This window comes from Kogia breviceps, chromosome 1, assembly GCF_026419965.1.
Source record: "Kogia breviceps isolate mKogBre1 chromosome 1, mKogBre1 haplotype 1, whole genome shotgun sequence".
Classification (NCBI taxonomy): Eukaryota; Metazoa; Chordata; class Mammalia; order Artiodactyla; family Physeteridae; genus Kogia; species Kogia breviceps.
Genome location: NC_081310.1, coordinates 92,178,400 through 92,203,524, shown reverse-complemented (window position 1 = coordinate 92,203,524; position 25,125 = coordinate 92,178,400). Strand labels below are relative to the sequence as shown.

Here is a 25,125-nt window from a genome sequence, read left to right as displayed (position 1 = left end):
GGGAAGCCCCTGACGAGTTTTACAAGCCATCTTTCTTTATTCTCTGCCTATAACATAGGACAAAAGATAGACAGCTAATATCACAGACCTGCACTACTACGAAATTGTTGCAATGGGCCTTGCTGCCCTCAGCAAGGGCACAAAGGATCCCTTTGCATAGTTGGTGAGGCTTAACATACATTTCTTATTTTCCTTTTTGTGCCAAAAGAAAGATTAAAAGCAGAAAATATAAAGACAAACTCTTAATGTTTTTAAAAGTTTTTTCTTAATTTTTTTGTATTATACAAGTATTATAAATATTAAAATTTGGAATGTACAAAAGAGGTAAGGAAGAAAGGAGGGAGAAAGGGAGGGAAGGAGAGGGAGGAAAGGGTGAGGGAGAGAAAAAGAGATAGGAAGAAAAGTAAGAAAGGAAGGAAGGAGGGAGGGAGGAAGGGAAGGAAGGAAGGAAGGGAAAGAAAGAAAAGAGATGAAAGAAAGAAAGAAGAAAAAGAGAAAGAAAGAAAGAAAGAAAGAAAGAAAGAAAGAAAGAAAGAAAGAAAGAAAGAAAGAAAGAAAGAAAGAAAGAAAGAAAGAAAGAAAAAGGAAGGAAGGAAGGAAGAAATAAGGAAGGAAGGAAGGAAGGGAGAAAAGGGAAAGAAAATCATCTGAAGAGCCTGCCGCATAAAACAGTTCCTATTAACAATTATGTTAAAGTACTTTATAAACCACCACCACCCCTCCCCTCCCCAGGGAAGTGGGAGGAACAGTGGCTTCTCCTCTGAAGGCCTGACTTCATTTAGGATGCCACACCCTGCCCTGGCTGAGTTCACTTCTCACCCACAAGTTTTAGAAAAGACTTCCTGGGGTTTGTGCTTATGAGTCCATGACCCTTCTGGCATTTCACTCAAGTAACTTCTGACTAGGTTTTGTCTTGGCCATAAGGCTGTTTTTAAAAGAGATTCTGGATTTTTCTCTTGATAGAAAAAGGATAAATTTAGTTGCACTACATTTTCAGCAGTTTTAATGAATGAGTGATAAAATATAAGCAGGCTACCCAAGAATAGAATAAATCTTTTCAAATTGAAATGACCATACAAACTCTCTTCTCACTAGAATCCCTCATTAAATTATATCAGGATAGAATTCTACTGATCTCTGTGTTTTATAAAAATTGATTTCTCCTTTTATTTATCTGTCACTGAATATACTATCCTATTAGTGTTAGGTTTTATTAGGTTCTATTGTAACTATTTTAAAAAGTTGTAATATTTTGTTTGGACATCATCATTTTTGTTTACATAACTCTTTAAAGATTACTATTTATTGTTAGCCATAAAAGATGAAGCTTTAGGTCACAATTTAGTACACAGAAATAGTAATTGATAAAAAGTAATTTAGAAATTTTAAAATATAAATGAAACTTTCCAAATGGCAGTTGGTGACTCATTGATTACAGCATCCGATTATAGCCAGTTTGGATTATTTTTAGATTGAGGAAAGTACATATTTAATTAACAAACAATATGAAATCTTTCCAATTATGTGCTTTAAAATTTTCTGACTGGGCTTCCCTGGTGGTGCAGTAGTTGAGAGTCCGCCTGCCAATTCAGGGGACACGGGTTCGTGCCCCGGTCCGGGAAGATCCCACATGCCGCGGAGTGGCTAGGCCCGTGAGCCGTGGCCACTGAGCCTGCGCATCCGGAGCCTGTGCTCCACAATGGGAGAGGCCACAACAGTGAGAGGCCCGCGCGTGCCGAAAAAAAAAAAATTTTTTTTCTGACCACAAAAATTTAAGAACATTTTCTAATAATTATTTTGGTCATTTTTTCATCACCCATTCTCTTCACAATTGATCCAATAAAAGTATCTATGAATAATGACCTAAATATGATAGTTACAAGATTGGCAGGTTTCCAGAATTTCATTATTAAATATATTGACTTGACATTTGTTATGCACAGCAAAGTACATTTGGCTAAATTTAGTATAAAATTAATGTATGCAAATCTTTTAGTTATTTATAACTATAGGTAAATTTCCATTATTTCCTAGGTGCATATTGTGAAATAGTAGGTCTAAAGCACAACTTTTTTAAAATGTGAAAGTGCCCCTTAAGTGATTCTATGTTGTCATAACTTCTCGCAGAAATCAACAGTTTTGGGCTTCCCTGGTCGTGCAGTGGTTAAGAATCCGCCTGCCGATGTAGGGGACACGGGTTCATGCCGTGGTCCAGGAAGATCCCACATGCCGCGGAGCAGCTGGGCCCTTGAGCCAAGGCCGCTGAGCCTGAGCGTCTGGAGCCTGTGCTCCGCAACGGGAGAGGCCACAACAGTGAGAGGGCCGTGTACTGCAAAAAAAAAAAAAAAGAAATCAACAGTTTCAACAAAAGAAATATCAATCAAGTGAATCATGGCTTAGAAAGCAAGGATGTTTCTAAATCATTGAGCTCTTCTCAAAAACAACTAAGATGTACAGAACAATTTTTATTGAATTTTACATGCAATTTTTCTTATAGTCTCATTTCATCTTCATAATAATCCACTAGGCTAATTTCAATATCATCTTCATCTTATACATCAATAACCTTAGGCTTAGAAATGTTGAGTGACTTTTTTTTTTAACATCTTTATTGGAGTATAATTGCTTTACAATTTTGTGTTAGTTTCTGCTGTAAAACAAAGTGAATCAGCTATACGAATACGTATATCCCCATATCCCCTCCCTCTTGCACCTCCCTCCCACCCTCCCTATCCCATACCTCTAGGTGGTAACAAAGCACCGAGCTGATCTCCCTGTGCTATGCAGCTGCTTCCCACTAGCTATCTATTTTACATGAAATGTTAGGTGACATTTGCAAGGTCTCATACCAGTGGCAGATTCTGAATTTGAACACATATTTGTCTGACTAAAAATTTCATTCTCTTAATCACTGTTTTGATAAATCTATATCTCCAGCCCTTTAATTTCCAAAACAGTAAGTACTCTCCACATCACTCACCACCCATTTAGATATATATTGCTTGGTGATGTCTAAAAAAGACAATGGTGACTAATTAAATATCTGTGTACTTCTAATTAGTAATGTAGTGATATCTTATTGTTTTAATTTGCATTTCCCTGATGACATAGGATGTGGAGCATCTTTTCATATGCTTATTTACCAACCATCTGTATATTTTCTTTGGTGAGGTGTTTGTTAAGGTCTTTGGCCCATTTTTTTAACTGAGTTGGTATATTATTTTTTATCTTTTATTTTCAACCAATTTGTGTATTTTATTCTGAAGTTTATCTCTTATAGACAGCATATAGTTGTATCCTGACCTTTTTCCAGTCTGACAACCTCTGCCACTTTATTAGTGTTTAGCACATTTACATTTAATGTGATTATTAATATGGTTGGATTTATACCTGAAATTTTGCTATTTTTTTTCTTTATGTCTCATGTCTTTTTTGGACCTCCATTCTTCCTTTATTGCTTTCCTTATGTTAAACAATTATTTTTAGTGTAGCATTTTAATTCCTCTGCTGATTTAACTATAATTGTTTGGTGTTATTTTCTTATGGTTACTTTAAGAAATACAATATGCCTTGTAAGTTTTCACAATCTACTTTTGGTTAATAATCACAATTCTGGTAAAGTTTAACAAACTTGCGCTAATATAGCTTCATTTTCTCATATATATTACATATTTATATGTTATAAACCCAAAAGTAAAGTGTTAAAGTTGTTCTTTTTTTTTTTTAAACATCTTTATTGGAGTATAATTGTTTTACAATAGTGTGTTAGTTTTTCCTTTACAACAAAGTGAATCAGTTATACATATACATATGTTCCCATATCTCTTCCCTCTTGCATCACCCTCTCTCCCACCCTCCCTACCCCACCCCTCTAGGTGGTCACAAAGCACAGAGGTGATCTCCCTGTGCTATGCGGCAGCTTCCCACTAGCTATCTAATTTACATTTGATAGTGTATATATGTCCCTGCCACTCTCACTTCATCACAGCCCACCATTCCCCCTCCCCATATCCTCAAGTCCATGCTCGAGTAAGTCTGTGTTTTATTCCCATCCTACCACTAATCTCTTCATGACATTTTTTTCCCTTAGAGTCCATATATATGTGTTAGCATACGGTATTTGTTTTTCTCCTTCTGACTTACTTCACTCTGTATGACAGACTCCAGGTCCATCCACCTCATTATAAATAACTCAGTTTCATTTCTTTTTATGGCTGAGTAATATTCCATTGTATATATGTGCCACATCTTCTTTATCCATTCATCTGTCGGTGGACACTTAGGTTGCTTCCATGTCCTGGCTATTGTAAATAGAGCTGCAATGAACATTTTGGTACATGAGTCTTTCTGAATTATGGTTTTCTCAGGGTATATGCCCAGTAGTGGGATTGCTGGGTCGTATGGTAGTTCTATTTGTAGTTTTTTAAGGAACCTCCATACTGTTCTCCATAGCGGCTGTATCAATTTACATTCCCACCAGCAGTGCAAGAGGGTTCCCTTTTCTCCACACCCTCTCCAGCATTTATTGTTTCTAGAGTTTTTGATGATGGCCAATCTGACCGGTGTGAGATGATATCTCATTGTAGTTTTGATTTGCATTTCTCTAATGATTAATGAGGTTGAGCATTCTTTCATGTGTTTGTTAGCAATCTGTATATCTTCTTTGGAGAAATGTCTATTTAGTTCTTCTGCCCATTTTTGGATTGGGTTGTTTGTTTTTTTGTTATTGAGCTGCATGAGTTGCTTATAAATTTTGGAAATTAATCCTTTGTCAGTTGCTTTATTTGCAACTATTTTCTCCCATTCTGAGGAATGTCTTTTGGTCTTGTTTATGGTATCCTTTGCTGTGCAAAAGCTTTTAAGTTTCATTAGGTCCCATTTGTTTATTTGTGTTTTTATTTCCATTTCTCTAGGAGATGGGTCAAAAAGGATCTTGCTGTGATTTATGTCGTATAGTGTTCTGCATATATTTTCCTCTAAGAGTTTGATAGTGTCTGGCCTTACATTTAGGTCTTTAACCCATTTTGAGTTTATTTTTGTGTGTGGTGTTAGGGATTGTTCTAATTTCATACTTTTACATGTAGCTGTCCAGTTTTCCCAGCACCACTTATTGAAGAGGCTGTCTTTTCTCCACTGTATATCCTTCCCTCCTTTGTCAAAGATAAGGTGACCATATGTGTGTGGGTTTATCTCTGGGCTTTCTATCCTGTTCCATTGATCTATATTTCTGTTTTTGTGCCAGTACCATACTGTCTTGATTACTGTAGCCTTGTAGTAGAGTCTGAAGTCAGGGAGCCTAATTCCTCCAGCTCCATTTCTCGTTCTCAAGATTGCTTTGGCTATTCGGGGTCTTTTGTGTTTCCATACAAATTGTGAAATTTTTTGTTCTAGTTCTGTAAAAAATGCCAGTGGTAATTTGATAGGGATTGCATTGAATTGGTAGATTGCTTTGGGTAGTATAGTCATTTTCACAATGTTGATTCTTCCAATCCAAGAACATGGTATATTTCTCCACCTATTTGTATCATCTTTAATTTCTTTCATCAGTGTCTTATAGTTTTCTGCATACAAGTCTTTTGTCTCCTTAGGTAGGTTTATTCCTAGATATTTTATTCTTTTTGTTGCAATGGTAAATGGGAGTGTTTTCTTAATTTCACTCTCAGGTTTTTCATCATTAGTGTATAAGAATGCCAGAGATTTCTGTGCATTAATTTTGTATCCTGCAACTTTACCAAATTCATTGATTAGCTCTAGTAGTTTTCTGGTAGCATCCTTAGGATTCTCTATGTATAGTATCATGTCATCTGCAAACAGTGACAGCTTTACTTCTTCTTTTCCTATTTGGATTCCTTTTATTTCTTTTTCTTCTCTGATTGCTGTGCCTAGAACTTCCAAAACTATGTTGAATAAGAGTGGTGAGAGTGGGCAACCTTGTCTTGTTCCTGATCTTAGTGGAAATGGTTTCAGTTTTTCACCATTGAGAACGATGCTAGCTGTGGGTTTGTCATATATGGCCTTTATTATGTTGAGGAAAGTTCCCTGTATGCCTACTTTCTGCAAGGTTTTTATCATAAATGAGTGTTGAATTTTGTCAAAAGCTTTCTCTGCATCTATTGAGATGATCATATGGGTTTTCTCCTTCAGTTTGTTGATATGGTGTATCACGTTGATTGATTTGCGTATATTGAAGAATCCTTGCATTCCTGGGATAAACCCCACTTGATCATGGTGTATGATCCTTTTAATGTGCTGTTGGATTCTGTTTGCTAATATTTTGTTGAGGATTTTTGCATCTATGTTCATCAGTGATATTGGCCTGTAGTTTTCTTTCTTTGTGACGTCTTTGTCTGGTTTTGGTATCAGGGTGATGTTGGCCTCATAGAATGAGTTTGGGAGTGTTCCTCCCTCTGCTATCTGTTGGAAGAGTTTGAGAAGGATAGGTGTTAGCTCTTCTCTAAATGTTTGATAGAATTCGCCTGTGAAGCCATCTGGTCCTGGGCTTTTGTTTGCTGGAAGATTTTTAATCACAGTTTCAATTTCAGTGTTTGTGATTGGTCTGTTCATATTTTCTATTTCTTCCTGGTTCAGTCTCGGCAGGTTGTGCATTTCTAAGAATTTGTCCATTTCTTCCAGGTTGTCCATTTTATTGGCATACAGTTGCTTGTAGTAATCTCTAATAATCTTTTGTATTTCTGCAGTGTCAGTTGTTACATCTCCTTTTTCATTTCTAATTCTATTGATTTGAGTCTTCTCCCTTTTATTCTTGATGAGTCTGGCTAATGGTTTATCAATTTTATTTATCTTCTCAAAGAACCAGCTTTTAGTTTTATTGATCTTTGCTATTGTTTCCTTCACTTCTTTTTCATTTATTTCTGATCTGATCTTTATGATTTCTTTCCTTCTGCTAAATTTGGGGTTTTTTTGTTCTTCTTTCTCTAATTGCTTTAAGTGCAAAGTTAGGTTGTTTATTCGAGATGTTTCCTGTTTCTTAAGGTATGATTCTATTGCTATAAACTTGCCTCTTAGAACTGCTTTTGCTGTATCCCATAGGTTTTGGGTCGTCGTGTCTCCATTGTCATTTGTTTCTAAGTATTTTTTGATTTCCTCTTTGATTTCTTCAGTGATCACTTCATTATTAAGTATGTATTGTTTAGCCTCCATGTGTTTGTATTTTTTACAGATCTTTTCCTGTAATTGATATCTAGTCTCATAGCGTTGTGGTCGGAAAAGATACTTGATACGATTTCAATTTTCTTAAATTTGCCAAGGCTAGATTTGTGACCCAATATATGATCAATCCTGGAGAATGTTCCATGAGCACTTGAGAAAAATGTGTATTCTGTTGTTTTTGGATGGAATGTCCTATAAATATCAATTAAGTCCATCTTGTGTAATGTATCATTTAAAGCTTGTGTTTCCTTATTTATTTTCATTTTGGATGATCTGTCCATTGGTGAAAGTGGGGTGTTAAAGTCCCCCATTATAATTGTGTTACTGTCGATTTCCCCTTTTAAGGCTGTTAGTATTTGCCTTATGTATTGAGGTGCTCCTATGTTGGGTGCATAAATATTTACAATAGTTATATCTTCTTCATGGATCGATCCCTTGATCATTATGTAGTGTCCTTCTTTGTCTCTTGTAATAGTCTTTATTTTAAAGTCTATTTTGTCTGATATGAGAATTGCTACTCCAGCTTTCTTCTGATTTCCATTTGCATGGAATATATTTTTCCATCCCCTTACTTTCAGTCTGTATGTGGCCCTAGGTTTGAAGTGGGTCTCTTGTAGACAGCATATATATGGGTCTTGTTTTTGTATCCATTCAGCCAGTCTGTGTCTTTTGGTGGGAGCATTTAATCCATTTACATTTAAGGTAATTATCAATATGTATGTTCCTATTACCATTTACTTAATTGTTTCGGGTTGTTCTTGTAGGTCTTTTCCTTCTCTTGTGTTTCTTGCCTAGAGAAGTTCCTTTAGGATTTGTTGTAGAGCTGGTTTGCTGGTGCTGAACTCTCTCAGCTTTTGCTTGTCTGTAAAGGTTTTAATTTCTCCATCAAATCTGAATGAGATCCTTGCTGGGTAGAGTAATCTTGGTTGTAGGTGTTTTTCCTTCATCACTTTAAATATGTCCTGCCACTCCCTTCTGGCTTGTAGAGTTTCTGCTGAAAGATCAGATGTTAACCTTATGGGGATTCCCTTGTGTGTTATTTGTTGTTTTTCCCTTGCTGCTTTTAATATGTTTTCTTTGTATTTAATTTTTGACAGTTTGATTATTATGTGTCTTGGCGTGTTTCTCTTTGGGTTTATCCTGTATGGGACTCTCTGTGCTTCCTGGATTTGATTGACTATTTCCTTTCCTATATTAGGGAAGTTTTCAACTATAATCTCTTCAAATATTTTCTCAGTCCCTTTCTTTTTCTCTTCTTCTTCTGGGACCCCTATAATTCGAATGTTGGTGCGTTTAATGTTGTCCCAGTGGTCTCTGAGACTGTCCTCAGTTCTTTTCATTCTTTTTTCTTTCTTCTGCTCTGCAGTAGTTACTTCCACTATTTTATCTTCCAGGTCACTTATTCGTCCTTCTGCCTCCATTATTCTGCTATTGATCCCATCTAGAGTATTTTTCATTTCATTTATTGTGTTGCTTATGGTTTCTTGCTTCCTCTTTATTTCTTTTAGGTCCCTGTTAACTGTTTCTTGCAAATTGTCTATTCTATTTCCAAGGTTTTGAATCATCTTTACTATCATTATTCTGAATTCTTTTTCAGGTAGACTGCCTATTTCCTCTTCATTTGTTAGGTCTGGAGTGTTTTTATCTTGCTCCTTCATCTGTTGTGTGTTTTTCTCTCTTCTCATTTCGCTTATCTTACTGTGTTTGGGGTCTCCTTTTTGCACGCTGCAGGTTCGTAGTTCCCATTGTTTTTGGTGGCTGTCCCCAGTGGCTAAGGTTGGTTCAGTGGGTTGAGTAGATTCCCTGGTTGGGGGGACTAGTGCCTCTGTTCTGGTGGATGAGGCTGGATCTTGTCTTTCTGGTGGGCAGGTCCTCGTCTGGTGGTGTGTTTGGGGATGTTGGTAACCTTATTATGATTTTAGGCAGCCTCTCTGCTGATGGATGGGGCTGTAGACCTGTCTTGCTCTTTGTTGGGGATAGGGTGTCCAGCACTGTTCTTTGCTGGTCCTTGAGTGAAGCTGGGTCTTGGTGTTGAGATGGAGATCTCTGGGAGATTTTCGCCGTCTGATATTACGTGGAGCTGGGAGGTCTCTTGTGGACTAGTGTCTTGAGGTTGGTTCTCCCACCTCAGAGACACCGCCCTGGTGCCTGGCTGGGGCGCCAAGAACCTTTAATCCACACGGCTCAAAATAAAAGGTAGAAAAAATAGAAAGGAAAGAAAAGGAAGGAGGGAGGGAGGGAAGGAAGGAAGAAAGGGAGGAAGGAAGCAAGAAAGGAAGGAAGGAAGGTGCAGAGGAAAGAAGAGAGGAAGGGAGGAAAGAAGGGGGGAAGGAAGGAAGAAAGGAGGGAAGGAGGGAAGAAAGGAAGGAAGAAAGGAAGAAAGAAAGGGAGAAGACAGAGTAGTATAAAGTATAGTTATTAAAATAAAAAATAATTATTAAGAAGAAAAATTTCCTTTTAAAGAAAAAAAACAGAAAAATGGGTCGGTCTAACCCTAGGACAAATGGTGAAAGCAAAGCTATACAGACAAAATCTCACACAGCAGTACACACATACACACTCACAAAAAGAAAAAAAGGGGGAAAATAATAGTATATCTTGCTCCCAAAGTCCACCTCCTCAACTTGGGATGATTCGTTGTCTCTTCAGGTTTTCAACAGATGCAGGGCACTTAAAGTTGATTGTGGAGCTTTAATCCGCCACTTCTGAGGCTGCTGGGAGAGACCCCCCCCCTCTCTTCTCTGTTCGCACAGCTCCTGGGGTTCAGCTTTGGACTTGGTCCCGCCTCTGCGTGTAGGTCGTCCGAGGGCGACTGCCCTTCATTCCGACAGGACGATGTTAAAGGAGCAGTTGATTCGGGGGCTCCAGCTCACTCAGGTTGGGGGGAGAGAGTGGCACGGGGGCCGGGCAAGTCCGCGGCGGCAGAGGCCGATGTGACGCTGCGCCGGCCCAAGGCGCGCCGTGCGTTCTCCCGGGGAAGCTGTCCCTGGATCCCGGGACCCCGGCAGTGGCGGGCTGCACGGGCTCCCAGGAGGGCCGGTGTGGAGAGTGACCTGTGCTCACACACAGGCCTCTTGGTGGTGGCAGCAGCAACCTTAGCGTCCGACACCCGTCTCTACTGTCTGTGCCAACAGCCGCAGCTCGCGCCCGTTTCTGCTTCAACTGTATTTTGCTCAAAAACCAAGTCAACAAAAAGTCCTTCTGCCCTTTGTATTCCACTGGGTTTAGTCCTGTGTAAATGGGCACAAAGCTGCTGGCTAACAGGACCTTAACGAGGTCCTCCTGGCGGGGAAAACTAGAGACCAAGCAGTTTTCTCCGGTCTTGGTGTTGGTGATGGAGACGTGCAGGTGGTTGTGAGCCAGCTCGTGCGCGTTGGCGGGGAGAATCGCCTCCACTCAGCTCTGGGTGGGGGACCTTCTATGTCCAAAGCAAAAGAGTCCTGGAGAGACACCCCATCATGGTCGGCAGGCGGCAGGCAGGACACAGCAGGCATCTACGCTCTAAAGTTATTCTTTTATATGATCTTAGGTCTTTTTTTTTTTAAGTTAAGAGAAGAAAAGATTAAATCTATCTTTGTCTTATATTTACACATATTTACCATTTCTGATGCTCTTCACTTCTTTGTGTAGATTCAGACTGCCATCTGGCACCACATCCTGTCAGCCTGAAGTACATCCTTTAGTATTTCTTGAAGGCAGCCCTGCTAGGAATAAATTCCCTAAGATTTTTTTTAATGTGGGAATATTTGTAATTTACCCTCATTTTTTGAAGCATGGTTTTCCAGAACATGAAGTTTACTCATTTATTTCTCATCAAATTTGCTATTTTTACTGACAATTCCAATGGATATGGGTTTCTCACTTTCCACCCAGATCAAGCCAGCCCCTTCTAGCAGTGAAGCTGCTGGCTTTTACAGCCAGCCCCACCTTGGTAGCGCTATCAAGGTATTAGGGTTGGGGAGTTGGAAATATCCCCAGGCAAGAATACCACAGACTCCCACTGCTTGTATAGAAGTTCAGCAGTTTCTCACAAATAAATATTTCTTAATTTGTTGCTTGTCTTTGGTCTTTTCCCAGACTCCTGAAATGTTCATTTTTTGAAATTTTTGTCTAGTTTTATACTTGTTTTTTGGGGAGAGCATTTTCTGCCACAAGTACTGCTCTCTGATTTATATAGATTAAATATTCTCAAAGGATTTAATGCTTAGAACAGCCATTGACTTAAGAATGCTTTATAATTTTGGCTGCTCAGGGGTGATTTCCTACCCTATTATAGAAACTTATTGCTCTAGAGTGTCACATTTTAACTTTATTTTTTCCTGTTGGAAGTACAGCTAGTTCCTTTTTATCAGAGATAACAGGGGACTTACATTTACTGAGCATATACCAGGCTACTGGCATGATACACTCTCTCATGCTCTATTACTCTTTAATATAATGATTGTGGGCTTTTTATAACTGTAAATGCAACATAAACTGGTTTTTGTAAAATTGAACAATACAGAAAAGATTCGTCTCTCCAGAAATATTTTATGTCACCATCTAGAGAAAGACATACTTAACATCAGTCTACTTCCCTTCTCCCCCTCCCTCCTTTTAATCTGTGTGTGTGTGTGTTTTGAAATTAGTTGCAGAAGGTGGGAATTAAATCTCCTACTGCTCTCAAGATCATAGCCCTCTTTCAAGGTTCTAAGATTTGTAAAAATCTTTTTTCTCATACCAACTACTGGGGTAGAAGAGAAAGCCATAGCCCTTTGAACTTGAACAGTGCCTAAGACATACATTTTGGTTATACAAAGATAAGCAAAGATTCTGTTCTTTAAGGAGAAACCAGATGTTTAGCTCCAAAAACTATATTGCACTCTATATGCAAGATTTTTTTCCTTGTGGGTGTGTATTTTATCCTCTAAGAATTTTTAAAATATAAATATGGATTGATACTGCTTTGCTCTTAAAAATTATTGTTGACAGTAGGATAGACTGCCATCAGGAGAAAACTTGGACTAAAGAAGAAAATAATCTTATTTTGAGGGGTGTTTCCCCCTTTTTCTTTTTTGTTTTTTTATAGGAAACAAAATGTAATTTACAGCCAGGCCCAGGAAGAAGCAAATCTTCAATAACCAAGGGTATGTTGGTTGAAAGGAGCAGCCAAATCAATAGCAATCTTTAATGTCTTGCCTTCTTTTTCCCAAGAGGGAAAAAATAAATGCTGTTCTTGGTTAGTTTCAGTTTTACTCATTTTTTTAGGTGAAGTGAGTAGGAAATCGTTGGCTGCTCTCATTGATGGGGAAACAAATAGAACTGGAGTATCCCCATAACTCTCGGTCCAGAAAGGACAGCTAGTTCCTCTTTTCCCAGGAGCTGACATAGTCTGAGTGGAAGGGAGTCATCATTACCGTCTAACCAAAGCCTGAGGCAGTCCCCTGAAATGTTGAGAAAGAGAGAGGAAAAAGTTCCTTCTCCAGTAGATGGGACTGGAATCTCCCAAGAGAACAGAAGCCGTGAGGCCACTCAGTTGAGGGAGTTTGATGGCAGAGGCTGTGAGAGAACAGAGGAGAACTGAGGGAAGAGGGGGTTGTGGAAGAAGAGGTTGATTGATCAGTCAGTGAAGACTCTGAAAACCCATTTGATAGCCATGGTGAGGATCTGCTCTTGACTCAGTTCTAGGGAAGCTATCAGTTTAAGATGCATGTGGGTACTGCACCAGAGTTCCAAACTATCTCAAATAGACCCAATATGTACTCTATCTGCACTGTAGATTTTTAGCTTCTGAGAGCAAGATATTTTTGAAATCCACATAAGATAATCCCAATTTTATGTCTTTGGGTTCCCCACAAGCAGAAAATCAGGTGACCACTCAACATGCTCTGTACCCAAGGAACACAATCTTGGAGATACAAAGCAGTTGGGCTCCTTATTTCCACACACTCGTCTGTGAGTGCTATCTTTACATAGTCCCAATGCCCATTAAATTGCTCCCCCAAAGAAAAGATGAATTCTCTTTGGAGCTATAAAATGCAGCTTGTGAAGTCGTAATAGTTTTTCAATCTGTGAAAGCCACCCCCAAACTCTGCTAAAATGATCGGGGATTCCCTGGTTTCTTGTTCAGAACTTATATCTAGGATCTTAATTATTCCATCTAGATTTTTTTTAACATGGTGCCTGTTTTTTTATGAACAATGTCTTTGGATTGGAAAAATATAACTTCCTATATCATACCAATTCCCTAGATTAGAAAGAGAAGGGTTATGTTACCCATCAGGCTTGGTTGCTAACTCAGCGTAGTCGGGCAAACCTGCCCTTTTCTGTAGATGGGCTACGAGCATTTGCTGAGTTGTTCTAACAGAGATCACAGTTGTAGTACGTACCCTTGGTTGAGAACTTTGTTTTTCCATAAACAAAGTTTCGAGTTTCTATGTTGCTAAGGAACTTCAGAAGGGCTGAAGGTGTGGTAGTGGTCATGCAGGGCAAGAATAATGAAAGGCCTATGAACTCAGGCAACTGGAAGGCTGAGACATGTCCTAGTCCGAGTCTATTCATATCCATGAGGTCAGTCATTACTAGTGTCATTTTTGTTTTCTCTTGAAAAAGTAGAAAATTAGTGTCCCAGATCATGTTCCTGGAACTCAAAGAAATATCATGAGGAACATCATGAAGGAAGTGTGGATTTTATCCAAGCACTGTAGTCTGTCTACATAGAACATATGTATGTGGGGCATATCTACAAAATTTTTCAGCTTTATTGAAGTTAACTGTGAAAAGTGCAATTAAAGTGAGACTTAAAGCTAGAAATTCTGGCTACGCTGGGGATAGACTGAATTAGGCCACAAAACTTTACTCTTGGCATATTAAACCAATAGCTTAAGAAAAAATTAGCCCACATGTGCCCTCACCTACATTAATAGTAAAATATCCTTTGTAAATTAATCATCAGCCAACTAACCAGCTTTTCATCCTGAAGTAATAATCCTCTTTTAGCTAGTCACACAGCTATAAACTATAAGCAAAATGAAGAGCTCATAATCTTTGGAAGGAAAAGATAATATTAAAATCCCAAACAAAACTCTTGCCCAAATCTTCATTTACACCTGCCTGACAGCAAAATTGTATTAATGAGGTTAACTTTAATATAGTAATTTTATGTGAAACAAAAATTTGATGGTTGCAATATTTATGTTTTGCCCACAATATCAAAGGGTAAAGAATATATAGTTTATACTTAATCATCCTTAGACAGGCTTAAGAACTTAAAAGAATAATAACAGTAATAACAAGGAAGAAGGAAAAAAACCTTAATAACTATACACTGGATCCATCATAGTTGACACATTTTCCAACAATTGCAAGTAGAAATGAGCTTTCCAAATGTAAACTTGATAGAAATAAAAAGTATGGATTTGCAAAAAAATCCTGCTATTTGGCATGTTTCTTACATCAAACATAGTCAGGATGAACTATGTACTAAACCAACACGGTTAGAGAAATGGAAATAATACTGAAAGGAAAAAGCTTTGAAAAGTTCAACCAGCAACATGACATGATCAGAATAATTAGGATGATGATGAGAACAAAGCAAAAGTAAAGAAAAAACTCTTAATGGGGAGTTTCATGTGAATTAGCTCATTTAGTCATCATAACAATCTTATGATGTAATTACAACTATTATCTCTGTTACAAATGAGAAAACCAAGGCTTGTAGAGTTTAAGAAGCTGCTTCAGTCATAGAATTAACATGTGAGGAAGTTTCTCCAACTCTAAAACTGCAATGGTGTATCATACAATCCCTTATCACTCAAATTTACCTGTCTGTCCACATTTCCAAGTCACTTCCTTTGCCTGGTCTTTAAATCTCTAATTCTGTCTCTGTCTGTCTTTCTCTCTGTCTCTCTCTCTCTAACACACATGTATGGCATCTGATTATCTCTGTCTCTTACCCTAGTAATTTGGCCTTTGTAAGCAGGCAAGTGGCCCTGATGTTCTGTCCAAAAAGATATTGGGGAAAATATAGCATTAAAAAGAACAGATAGTGCTTCCCTGGTGGCGCAGTGGTTGGGAGTCCGCCTGCCGATGCAGGGGACGTGGGTTCGTGCCCCGGTCCGGGGAGATCCCACATGCCGCGGAGCGGCTGGGCCCGTGAGCCATGGCCGCTGAGCCTGCGCTCCGCAGCGGGAGAGGCCCGCGTACCAAAAAAAAAAAAAAAAAAAAAAAAAAAAAAAAAACAGATATTAAAAAGGAAAAAAAACCTTCTGTTACTTAACCCTTGGCCATTATGTCCACTTGTGATACCAACCAATGTTGCACCATCAACAGCCTTGCCAGATCTTCCCTATTCCTAAAAGTTAGCCAGTTAGCTGATTTTCCTTTGGATTGGAAGAAGAAAATGATAATGTGCTTGAATAGATAATATGACTAAGTGGCTGGAAGCCATTTTGAGTGGCAGAATTCCAATTTGCCGAAACCATGAAAGTGACACCAAGTCACCACTTTGAAGCAGCCTAGGTCAGGGGCTATAGCTCCATGTTACCTATCATCAGAGCACCAAACTCCAAGTTCTCTTTCTTGGATACAATCTAAAAGTCAGATGCTGAGGCCCTTGATGGATATACAGCAATGATAAGAAGAGAGTGCTTTACCACAAGCTGGGAGCCATCTCTGATTCAAAGTGCTGAGTGAACACTTAGCCCCCACTCCTGCTCCATGTGGAAAGAGTACCTTTAGAGTCTCACTCTTGCCATCACTCCACGTGCTTACCTACTCATTTCCAGCGGACCATTAGGGAACCGACAGGTCAATTTGGGAATAGGAACTGGGCTTTCATAACCCATCTTTTCTTTGGTTCTGCAGAAAGTATAGGTTTTCTGCAAATGTCAGCCATTTGGTAAGCTTAGTAGTAAATCCTCTGCACTCGCTGTCACTGGGTGTTAACTCTAATTCTATGGTGCAGTATTAGGAAGCTTATTGTAGTCATGCACCTGAACTGCTTTCTCCAGCTGTGCTATCAGTAAACAGCAGCCATTTGAGCTCCAATTACCTGACTTCTTTATCTCAATAAATTCAAGACTTGGTTCAGAGAAGAGGAGTATCATTTTTTTTTAAATTATTTTATATTTTTGGCTACGTTGGGTCTGTTGCTGTGCGCAGGCTTTCTCTAGTTGTGGCGAGTGGGGGCTACTCTCTGTTGCGATGCACGGGCTTCTCATTGCGGTGGCTTCTCTTGTTGTGGAGCACGGGCTCTAGGCACGTGGGCCCCAACAGTTGTGGCGTGCGGGCTCAGTAGTTGTGGCTCACAGGCTCTAGAGCACAGGCTCAGTAGTTGTACAGCACGGGCTTAGTTGCTCCGCGGCATTCAGGACCCTCCCAGACCAGGGATTGAACCCATGTCCCCTGCATTGGCATGCAGACTCCTAACCACTGCGCCACCAGGGAAACCCGGTATCATTTTTTTTTAACTCTCTCTTTCCCTGACAGAAATAATGTAGTGTTCCTATTAAAACACATGTCCTTTTAGATGCAAGATAAATAAAACTCAGTTACTGCTCTTAAAGTTCTCAAATGCAATGGGGAGAAACAGAAAAGTTATTTAGAGTGAAGAAATTCTAACAGAGGTGGAGCACAAGATTCACTGGAGCACCAAGGAAGGAGTAGTTGAGTCAATCCACAGACCACAGCTTTACAAAGATGGTGGTGGTGCACAGGCTGATTCTTAAAGGATGAGTAGTTGTTTGCCAAGCATTGATGCACAGAAATCCTAAGCAATTTGTCCTAAGTACTTAGGACAAAGTACTGTAAGCAGATATTGGAACACTGGGTATATGATGAAGAGTTTGGTAAACATTGGAAGCAACTGGAGTGCTTGTTAAAAACACAAATGACCAGGTTATAACACAGATTTACTGATCCAGAGGGAGGAGTAACCTGGGAATCTGTATTTTTAACCAGCATTCCAGGTAATTTTTTGATCAGGAAAGTTTGGGAAACACTAACTAAACTTGGGGAGCCATTGAAGAGCTTCACGAAGTGGAGGAATCTAATAAGAACAGAATTTTTAGCTGTTGATAGAGTGGAGCTTGAAGGCAGGGAGCTCACTATAATAGTTTGAGGCTCTGGTGGTCCCAAATGTGCTGTTGACAATGGGCATAAAGGTCAAGGACTAAATTTAAAAGATATTTAAGGTGTAGGATGGGCAGGACTTAACTGACTGCATACTGACAATGGAGGAGAAACTGGGTGGCTCCTGTTTCCGACATAGGTCACTGGGTGGATAGGCTATAAGCAGGAAAGAGAATACAGTCAAGGTAGGTTTTGAGGTATCTCCTTAGCTAATGAGCAACTGTCCCTTCTGTAAGCACTGCCCCTCTCCAGAGGAAGAGTCCACAATAGTCTTTGCACAGTGTAGACTGCTCGTATCTTATTGATCTAGTATGGACACTTAAAAATACTATGCCAATTAGATATTCTTTTCTGATAATTTGTGATTGGACCTATGGAAAGCCAGAGTTTTAAAACTGTGGCTGGAATTTTAATTGTTTGTGCTGTGGGCAGCCATATCCAGAGAGAAGACAGCAATAGTAATAGTAGTAGTAGCAGGAAGAAGAGGAAGAGGAGAGGCACTACTAAAGCAGGCATACCCCCAAATTAGCAGAGACTAAGAAAATAACCAGGAAGAATACCGGCAGCTTCCCATTTTTGGTTCCTATCTCTGTGTAAGACCTGGCTGTATTGCTACTCTTGTATTTCATAAACTCAACTGTGTCCTTATGATACATTCTTTTGTTTTTTGGTCTATTCAATTCAGCTCTCTTTTATGTGCCATACAGGGATAAAGACCGCATACTGGGTTTTGTACATATCAAAATTTGAAGTATCCACAGGACATCCAAGTGAAAACATCTAGTAGGATGGATGTTTGATGTATTAGTCTGGTGTGCAAAAAAGCGGTGGAATGGCTGGGATGAAATATATATTTGCCTGTGTTTGGCATATAGGTTGAGGTTGAGTGAGAATGGCTATGGTCACTTAGATCATGGGAAAGGAGATAAATATAAGCTATCTAGACACTAAAATGATTCTGGAGGAAAGTTAAAGACTTGTTATTTCTGAGGTAGTAGAAAAGATCCTTTGGTTGTTGTGGTTAAAAACAGAATCTTCCCTAATTCTTAGAATTATTAAGTATGATTAAGGTCTAAAAACATAATTAATCTAATAATACTGTAAGTGATGAGTAATGGCAGACATATTAGAAAGAAACCTCTACAAGCAAATTTGACATAGTAGTATTTATTCCAGTTGAGCAAGAATGTTCAAGCAGTGCCTTCCATATCCTTTCAGGAAAACCCAACTACTAGTGGACAACTTTGATGACCCTATCACCTGCTTCACAGAATGCAGAAATTCAGGATGCAATACAACTGATTTGCTAAAGAGATTGGGAAGGATTTCTTAGTTTAGCTACAAATAAGGACCAGAATGCCACCTACTAAATTAGCAGTGGCCCTGGGATGTGGTCTGGGATGATTTCCAAACAAGTGTTAAGCATCATTCGTCATGGGACTTTGGTCAATAAAATGTTTATTTTTTTTATTAAAGATCACTAAGACGTTTGTCAGTTATGATGGTTCCTTGCATCTTACTTGTTCCTTCTTTTTCCTTTTAAAGTCACACATTCCATTAAAATATTGTTTTAAAGTTTAGGTCCTGAAGCATATGCCATTTTCAGCATGCCATTCTTCTGTCCCAAATCTATATTTAATGACATAGAAAAAAGACAGGAAGGAAACATTTTAATTCTTCCAAATTTTCTTTGACCATGGAATTTGTCATTAGAAACAGAATTTTAAAAAAAAATCTACTGTTGTCCATACATTGTTAGCAATTAACACATATTAAATTTAAAAGGCATGGTTTTGGGACTTCCCTGGCAGTCCAGTGGTTAAGACTCCCCCTTTCAATGCAGGGGGTGCGGGTATGATCCCTGGTTAGGGAGCTAATATCCTATGTGCCTTGCGGCCAAAAAAACAAAATGTAAAAAAAAAACCAGAAGCAATACTGTAACAAATTCAATAAAGACTTTAAAAATATGGTCCACATAAAAAAAAATCTTAAAAAAAATTTAAAAATAAAAGGCATAGTCCTGAAGATAGTTAATTTTTTATATGATATTTACTATTTTGTCAGGCATATTCAGGTACTTAGTAATTATAGCTCTGCTTTCCCCTGCAATCATAATTGAGAAATCCAAAGGATAAAATATACAGTTCAGGAAATATTGTTTCCCCTAAAATATTTTTATTTTTAAATTTATTTTTATTTTTTGGCTGTGCCACGTAGCTTGCGGGATATTAGTTCTCCGACCAGGGATTGAAACCAGGCCCCAGCAGTGAAAGCACAGAGTCCTAACCACTGGACCACCAGGGAATTCCTGGAAAACACATTTTTAATGAAGTGCTAGCCTTTATTGAATTACAAGAAAAGGGGCAGATTTAAATATACAATCTAAGCTAGTTTTTCCCAAACTGAGTTCTGCAGAACACTAACATCCCACAAATTCCCAATAGGTATTTTAAATACAAAAGAGTATTGACTGGGTCCTGGGGAGGAGGAAAAACATGTTATAAAAAACATTGAGACAACTGAGACAAACTGAATATGGACTGTATATTGAATACTTCTGTATCAATGCTAAATTCCAAGGGTGTGATAAAGGTTTCATGGTTATAGAGGACAATGTTTTCACTTATTTATTTATCTATTTTGGCCGCACCACGTGGCACATGGGATCTTAGTTCCCAGACCAGGGATCGAACCCACGCCCCCTGCATTGGAAGTGTGGAGTCTTAACCACTGGACCGCTAGGGAAGTCCTCAATGTTTTTATTCTTAGGAGAGTCATGCTGAAGTACTTAGGGGTCAAATGTCATGATATCTTCAACTTTCAAAAGGTTCAGGAAAAGAGAAATTACCATTCACTTATGTATGTAAAGAGGGAAGAGCAAGAGATAAAACAAATGTGGCAAATTCCTAGAGGGGGCCGGATCAAGATGGCAGAATAAAAAGAACATGGAGCTCACCTCCTCCCACAAACACATCAAAAATACATGTGGAACTATGTTCACAGAATACCTGCTGAACACTGGCAGATCTCATAAAACAAAATTGCAAGAAAGATCACCAAGTAACTGGGTAGGATGAAAGAAAAAAAAGGAATCAGGATCAGAGGAGGAAACTGTGAAAGAGGAAATGTTTCCTCACCCTGAGAAATCCCTTCACCAGCAGGGAGGTCAGCCAGGACAGAAAGGATGCTTCAGAGGCTCAGAGGAGAGTATAACAGCCAGCTTGCAGCAGGCAGAACAGAGAGAGACCAGCACAGAGGGTCTGTGCCACCTCCCTACACTCCCCAGGCCCAAGATGTGTCTGCTGGTGCACATGAGGGCTGGATGCTGAAACTCTGGCTTCAGCAGGTAGACCCAGGGAGAGGGCTGGGGTAGGCTGTGTGGAGACAGTCTGAAGGAGCTGGAGTATGGTCTGGGCCACACCCAGGGTGTGCGCAGGAAGGAGGCCCGGTCTGCCACTGAAGCCCCATTGTTAACTTGCAAGGGAGGGGCTGGGCCCACCATAGCAGTCTCATTCTTGGCCTGCTCACAGCTGCTGCAGTTCCACCTCTAAGAGTTCTGGGACCATGCAAGCATTGGCGGCTGCCCCCATGCAGAAGCAGAGCTGAAATCCTAGCCCTGTCTCAGCGGCTGTGCAATCCATAGATTTATGTGCTGGCAGTGGTTTTGTAAACTCACTGCCCGCGGAACATCCAAGTGGATTACTGGTGCTCCCACGGCTGCACGGGTCCAGCAATGGTGGCTGTGGGCTCTGTGGGTGCGCACAGGCAGAGGCAGGGCTGGGGTCTGGGCAGACTCAGTAGCTCCCACTGCGGGTCCAGATGCGTTACTACAGTGGTCCTTGTGCCTGACCTCAGCAGTTCTGTGCCAACAGATCTGCATTTGTGTCTTTGTGTACAGTGCCTGAGGGAAAACTGGTCTGATTAGCTGAATTCCCACAGTTGAGGCAGGGCCGATGGCAGTGCCCAAAACAGTGTATTTTGTGAGCCCACACAACAGGTGACAGGTGACACCACAGAGCATACTTCCTGGTGGACAACTCCTGTGAAGGAATACTCAGTGGCTCCTCTCCCAGCAGGAACGCTCCATCTCTACCTACCTCACACCGCAGCTCAGAAACAGATGTGGGGGAGTCTACTCCAACAACAGGAGAGCAGACCTTTCTCCACAGGGATATGACAACCACAAAGCAAAGAGGAGGCTCTACTCAACATCCAGTGCAGGCTCTGGTCATCACAACAAAAATCACATACCCTAACAAGAGGATAACGGCCAGCACACACTGAGGAAAAACAAGGCAGGTATCCATACTAAAAACAGCCCTTGCACCAAAAATATTAGACTCATGGAGGCTACACAGGTACACTCGTATATAAAAACAGCCCTTCAAGACCACAGTAGAGCAGAAACTAATGCACCATTGTAAAGCAATTATATTCCAATAAAGATGTTAAAAAAAAAAGAAATAAAGTGCTATCAAGTAAAAAAAAAACAAAAAGACCACAGTAGATAACAGTTTCTCCTAAACTCATTGAGTCAGAGAAATATAAGTAAAATGAAGAAGCAGAGGAACCACTCCAAGTTAAATAGTCAAGAGAACTCCCCTGAAAAAAACAATGAAACAGACCTCTTCAGTCTGGTAGACACCAAGTTCAAAAAATAGATAATTAAAATACTGAAGGAATTAAGAAAGGCTATTGAGGACTTCCCTGGTGGCTCAGTGGTTAAGAATCCACCTGCCAATGCAGGAGACATGGGTTCAAGCCCTGGCCCAGGAAGATCCCACATGCTGCAGAGCACATAAGCCCGTGTGCCACAACTACTGAGCCTGCATTCTAGAGCCCACGAGCCACAACTACTGAGCCTGCGTGCCACGACTACTGAAGCCCATGCGGCTAGAGTCCATGCTCTGCAACAAGAGAAGCCACCGCAGTGAGAAGCCCGCACAGCACAATGAAGAGTAGCCCCCACTCATTGCAACTAGAGAAAGCCCATATGCGGCAAGGAAGGCAGGCAAAAATATAATTAATTAATTATTTTTAAAAAGAAAGGCTATTCATAGAAATACGGATTACTGTAAAAAGGAACTAGAAACTATAAAGACGAGCCAAGAAAAATTAGAAAACTCTTTTGCCAAGATGAAAGCTAAGCTAAAGGCAATGAATAGCAGAATGAATAATGCAGAAAAATGAATAAGTGATCTGAAATATAGAATAATGTATCACCCAACAAAACAGCAGACAGAAAGCCAAATGAAAAAAAAAAACAAATAAAAGCAGCATAAGAGACCTATGGGATAATACAAATTGTGCCAATCTGTGCATAACAGGAGTTCCAGAAGGCAAAGAAGAGAAAATGGGACTGAAAATGTATTCGAAGAAATTATGGCTGCATACTTCCCAAACCTAAAGAAGGAAACAGATATCCAGTGACAGGAAGCACAGAGGATACCAAACAAGATGAACACAAACAGACCTACACCAAGACATTATAATTAAAATGGCAAAAGTTAAAGGCAGGATTCAAATGTCAGCAAGAGAAAAACAAAGAGTTAATTACAAGGGACCCCCTGCCATAAGGCTATCAGCTGATTTCTCTACAGAAACGTTGCAGGCCAGAAGGGAGTGGCAAGATATATTCAAAGTCCTGGAAGGGAAAAACCTGCAACCTAGGATCCTCTACCCAGCAAGATTATCATTTAGAATAGGAGAGAGGAAGAATTTCCCAGACAAGCAAAAACTGAAAGAATACAGCAGTACTAAACCTATCCTAAAAGAAATATTAAAAGGTCTTTTTGAAATAGAAAAGAAGCAAGAATCTATAAGAAAAAGAAAATGACAACTATAATCACTTAAATAAGTCTGTAAATAGATTATCAAAATAAATTTTTTTTTCAAATTTTTGTGAAAGTGATGAAAACTACAATGAACAGCAAAAGGATAAACATGAAGATGTAAAGGAGGGCATCAAAATCATAAAATGGCAGGGAGGAGAGTAAGAAAATGTAGATTTTCTTATTTTTAGAATGTGTTTGAGCCCATATGACTACCAGTCTAAAGCAAGTAGATATAATAATGGGTTAACATACTCAAAAAACAGGGTAACCAGGAATCAAATATATACAATAGATTCACAAAAACCAAAAAGCAAAGAACACAAGCATACTACAAAAGAAAGCAATCAAACCACAAAAGGAAAAACAAAAAGAAAAAGGAACAAAGAAATATAAAATCAACTGGAAAACAAGGTATAAAATGGCAATAAATACATATCTATCAATAATTACCTTAAATGTCAATGAACTAAATGCTCCAATCAAAACACATAGAGTAGTACATTGGATAAGAGCCTACAACATGCTGCCTACAAGAGACCCACTTTAGGGTAAAAAACACACATAGATTAAAAGTAAGAGGATGGGGCTTCCCTGGTGGCGCAGTGGTTGAGAGTCCGCCTGCCAATGCGGGGGATGCGGGTTCGTGCCCCGGTCTGGGAAGATCCCACGTGCCGCGGAGTGGCTGGGCCCATGAGCCATGGCCGCTGGGCCTGCGCGTCTGGAGCCTGTGCTCCGCAACGGGAGAGGCCACAGCAGTGAGAGGCCCGCGTACCACCAAAAAAAAAAAAAAAAAAAGTAAGAGGATGGAAAAAGATATTTCACTCAAATGGAAATAACAAAGTGAGGATAGCAATATTCGTATCAGACAAAATAGACTTTAAATCAAAGGCCACAGAGAAAGATAAAGAAGAACACTATATAATGATAAAAGGATCAATACAAGAGGATATTATACTCATTAACATATATGCATCCAATATAGCAGTACCAAAATACATAAAGCAAATACTAGCAGACAAAATGGGAAAAACTGATGGGAATACAATAATAGAAGGAGAATTTAACACCCCACTCACATCAATGGACAGATCTTCCAAACAGAAAATAAGGCAACAGAGATCCTAAATCACACAATAGAACACTTAGGCTTAACTGATATTTTCAGGACATTACATCCAAAAAACAAAAAAAAACCCAATACACATTCTTTCCAAGTGCACATGGAACATTCTCTAGGATTGATCACATACTAGGACACAAAACAAGCCTCAACAAATTTAAGATAATAGAAATTATTTCAAGCATCTTTTCTGACCACAACAGCATGAAATTAGAAATCAACCACAGAAACGAGAAAAAAACAATTATATGAAGACTAAACAACATGCTACCAAAAAACCAATGGGTCAACAATGAAATCAAAGAGGAAATTTTAAAATACCTTGAGACAAATGGCAATGAAAATACAAGCATACAAAAATCTATGAGATGTAGCAAAAGCAGTCCTAAGAGGGAAGTTCATAGCAATACAGGACTTCCTCAAAAAACATGAAAAATCTCAAATAAACAACCTAACCTACCATCTAAAAGAATTAGAAAAACAAGAACAAGCAAAACCTAAAGTCAGCAGAAGGAAGGAAATAAACATCAGAGGGAATTAAATATTGATAAAGTAGAGATTAAAAAACAAACAACAACAACAACAAAAACCCAAGAGCTGGTTTTGTGAAAAGGTAAACAAAATCGACAAACCTCTGGCCAGGTTTACCAAGAAGAAGAGAGTGGACACAAATAAACAAATAAGAAATGAAAGAGGAGAAATAACAACCAACACCGCAGAAATACAAAAAATCATAAGAGAATACTATGAACAGTTATATGCCAACAAATTGGATGACCTAGAAGAAATGGACAAGTTTCTAGAAATATACAGCTCACCAAAAGTGAATCAAGAAGAAATAGATAATTTGAACAGACATATCAATAGAGGTGAAATAGAATCTGTAACAAT

At 39.3% G+C, this 25,125-nt stretch overlaps 1 protein-coding gene across 5 annotated transcripts in view; it reads right to left on the bottom strand.

Annotated features, from left to right (window-relative positions):
* Window positions 1-25,125, bottom strand: part of UHMK1 (U2AF homology motif kinase 1) — a 111,595-nt gene that overhangs the window by 49,502 nt on the left and 36,968 nt on the right. Inside the window, exon 8 of one of the 5 annotated variants that reach the window (XM_067040030.1) lies at window positions 277-2,329. The exons of 3 other annotated variants lie outside the window; for them this stretch is intronic. In XM_067040030.1, the coding sequence (XP_066896131.1) occupies window positions 2,165-2,329 (165 nt within the window). In that variant the 3' untranslated portion in view covers window positions 277-2,164. Of the gene's footprint in view, window positions 1-276; window positions 2,330-18,431; window positions 18,910-25,125 lie in introns of those variants that run through there. One more of the 5 variants, XM_067040042.1, reaches the window with a different exon arrangement.